This window comes from Diadema setosum, chromosome 9, assembly GCF_964275005.1.
Source record: "Diadema setosum chromosome 9, eeDiaSeto1, whole genome shotgun sequence".
Lineage (NCBI taxonomy): Eukaryota > Metazoa > Echinodermata > Echinoidea > Diadematoida > Diadematidae > Diadema > Diadema setosum.
Window position 1 is genome coordinate 17,676,542 of NC_092693.1, and position 3,514 is coordinate 17,680,055.

Here is a 3,514-nt window from a genome sequence, read left to right on the forward strand (position 1 = left end):
TGGGGATAACGAGAAATAAAAGTATCTTTATTAAACGACTTAGTAATCATGGCTGTGTAATATGGCGATTTTGCCAAATAGAATACAATTTATATTGAATATATCTCTTGCGTGATGAGAGTTTCAAAGTCTTTGTATATATATAGAATGGATGAGCAGATCTTCAAAAATTCTTAGCTGAGAGCCATATAAGCTGATAGTGATATAATCACTTTAGAACAGTGATTGACAGTGCATATATGAATGTGCACAATACATACAGTTAGTTTAAGTATACGAATTTATTCGGCACATGTACTCAAATCGTATACAAAACATTCCAATGCATCCCATAACAGAAATTTGTCTACTGTCCCCCTAAATTTTGTGACTTGAAAACGATTAGAAATTCGTGAAGAGCTTTACTTCCTCTGAAAAAAGGAAGTACATAAAGATGCCTTTCCTAGCTATCCATCTCGTTTTCAATCCCACGTCTTAGGCAACACATTACCCATGTTCTGTCGGTGGAAATTAATGAACGAGTTCCATCCACCCAACTGCTATCGAAATATCCTGCCCAACAGCAGAGTTAGAGTCCTACGAATCAACGGCTGTGCCAGGGCGTAGGCTGCTGGATTGAGCAAGCTGTTGCTGTATGTTATCCACCGGGCTATATCGGCGATAACATCGCTCGGTGAAATACTGGAACTCAGAGAAATGCTGTAGATCATGAGGTTTACTCCGTTAGGGAACCAGGTCATGGCGAATACCAGAACGACGAAACTTAGTGTCCTAATTGCTTTGAGATTTTTACCTGTGAGTTCACCTTGCAGCGCTGGACACTGAGAGTTTTCTCCGAAAATACTCGAGATCAGCTTTACTCGTTTTGTGTCATTTCGGTGAGATTCATTCTCTATGTTCTTGTCATTATTGTCAAAATGAACGATGCTTATCTGTGAAGGGGGTTCGAATGACGAACTGCACCTTTCAACCGGCCTTATTTCCCGCTCTTTCGACGATGTTAATCGGGATTCAGTACGGATGATATCTGCATGATCTGCCAGCTCACTTGATATGCTTTTCGTGTAATTGTCTGGCCTGCTTCTTTCAGTCGAACGAGGGCGTCGTTTTCGCAGTCGAGTTCGAATGTGGAAGTAAATCCGTAGGTACAGGGTCATGATTACCATCAGAGGCCCCCAAAAACGCAAACAAAATACAATCGAGCTTGACGCCAGGAATACCGTATAATTCGGTACTGGGATTCCAAATAAACCATCGATACCGTTAGGATCAACGAAATCCCACACTGCGTTGAGAAAGAACCACAACATGAAGGGTAGTACCCACGTGAGAACGTTGATGATTATTGCCATTCTCCTGCTCTTCTTGGTGAAGTGAGTTAGGGGATGCAAGGTTGCTATGTAACGGTCGATGGTGATGACGACAACGCCCATCACGGAAATTCCGAGACTCGCGTTTTGAAGTGTCATGAAGAGAACTCCGAATATTCGTCCAAAGATCCAAGTCCCATAGAGCTCAATGCTTGAGCGAAGCGGCATGATGACAGCACCTACCACTAAATCGGCTAAAGTCATGTTGAAAATGTAATAATTTTGATAAGTCCACAGCTTTCTTTCGTAAGCGAACGCCATGAGAATCAAACTGTTGGCAAAAGCAGTAAGTGCTGCAAGAGTCAGCTTGACCAGAAAAACAAAACTTATTGTAAGTTTGAGCTGGTGTTCGTTTGTAACATGTTGTGTAGTGTTCGTGGCGTTTGGTCCCATGAACTCAACACCGTGGTCTCCTCTTTCCGTCATCTCAATTGACATTTCTAGTCAGTAAATCAAACAAATATGGAATGAAACATACAGTAGCACCTGTACATATTCAACATGTTAAATGTTTCAATAAATCGAGCAAAATAATGATGTAAAATTAAATCGTTGCAATCTCTGATATACAACATCATGTATCAAGTATATTACAAAAATATTAGGCCTGTACGTTTTACAGTAGGCCTATACATGGGACTCTCATATCGCCTGAATGAGCCTTTCCTTCATACGCAAGTTTTGCAGAGATGGAGACAACCAATCTTATCAATCTATCTCTGAGTCTTACCCTATAATACAAACACAAAATTATGGTCATTATTAGAATGTATACCCTTAGCAGTTTTCACTTACCATGCAGATTTCGGACAATATACTTGCTAAGGAACGAGGCGTTTTCAGCAAAGTGTTCCAGCAGTCAGTCAGAACGGAGAAGTATTAGCTTTCAGGGAGAGATAATGGCAAGATGAAATCATTGGTGCTGTTCTTTTGGAGGCTGCTGTAAATTGACAAGAAAAACTGATATCACAATCACAACCAGATGAGATCTCTGTTTCTCTGTCTGCCATGCGCATGCGCTTTGTCAGCAGTGTTCTATCGAACAATAATCGTGTAAGTTTATATGCGTTGATTTTGTAACCTGAGAGAGCTATAAAATGTCAACGTCATAATGTGCGTGTGCGTGTTTGGGCTTGTGTGTGTGTGTGTGTGTGTTACAAATACATGATATGGGATAAAAATAGAGTCATTCCATGCAATACTGAATTGCATGGAACAGATTCGTCTCACAAGGCTGTGTAAATAAATTTTTCTCTGAAAATAATGCATTACACGTAAAATTAGACTTTGAAATATTCCATCTCAAGGGACAGATAGTCCAGTGGTCATTATTCATATGTAACGAAACGAGAACTATCAACAATGTTCAAATTACTCAACGGAAGTTCAGAAAATATTTAGTGTCGAATAAATCGCGTATCGTACACCCAGTGGGATTGGATTATAACAGGAAAAAAAATCATTAGTTAAATCGAATTAGATTAAAGCATATCGGTCTGTCACACATAATAGAATTATGTTGACTGTACAAGTGTAGTTTACCAACAGTCATTGTCTAGAATGATTTTCTGTTAATGTAAATGAACGTCTTTATTCCTGGTATACGCAGGCTCGACTAATTATCGAGTATTGTGCACATCGATATACCGTGAAAGTATATACACGTTCCATTTCGAAACAGTAAAAGAAAGAAAGAAACAAACAAACAAACCGAGCATACTTTCTTGTTATATTGGTAGCATGTCTTGGCCATACCTCATGTGTCGGGAATTCCCCAACATTATTGACAAGGAGCATCAACCGTCCTGTTTGTTGTCCTGTACCGTCTTTATTTTGTACCTCAAGTTGGATCTGAATTATCTCTGATGCCGCGTTTTGTTGCCCTTGCTTGATTAGCCCGCCACTCTGACAGTTAGATGACGTCAATGGGTTTCAATTTGCTCAGAATCATCAGTGGCGGGTCTCCGGGGTTGGGGCTAGGAGGGGTTGGGGGTGGGAGAGTTGGGAGGTTAACCACCACTCCCATCTTTTTTGTTTTGTTTTGTTTTCTTGGTGTTTTTTTTTTTCTTAGGCTTGATTTGTTCTTTCTTAGGCTGTTTTTTTTTTCTTGTCAGGGGATATGGTGAGAGAATTGGCAGCAAAAT

At 40.0% G+C, this 3,514-nt stretch overlaps 1 protein-coding gene across 1 annotated transcript; it reads right to left on the bottom strand.

Moving 5' to 3' along the window:
* Positions 1-539: 539 nt before the first annotated feature.
* LOC140232910 (muscarinic acetylcholine receptor M2-like) lies at positions 540-1,574 on the bottom strand. The gene has a single exon (XM_072313022.1). The coding sequence runs from the start codon at positions 1,572-1,574 to the stop codon at positions 540-542; it is 1,035 nt and encodes a 344-aa protein (XP_072169123.1).
* Between the last annotated feature and the right edge of the window lie 1,940 nt (positions 1,575-3,514).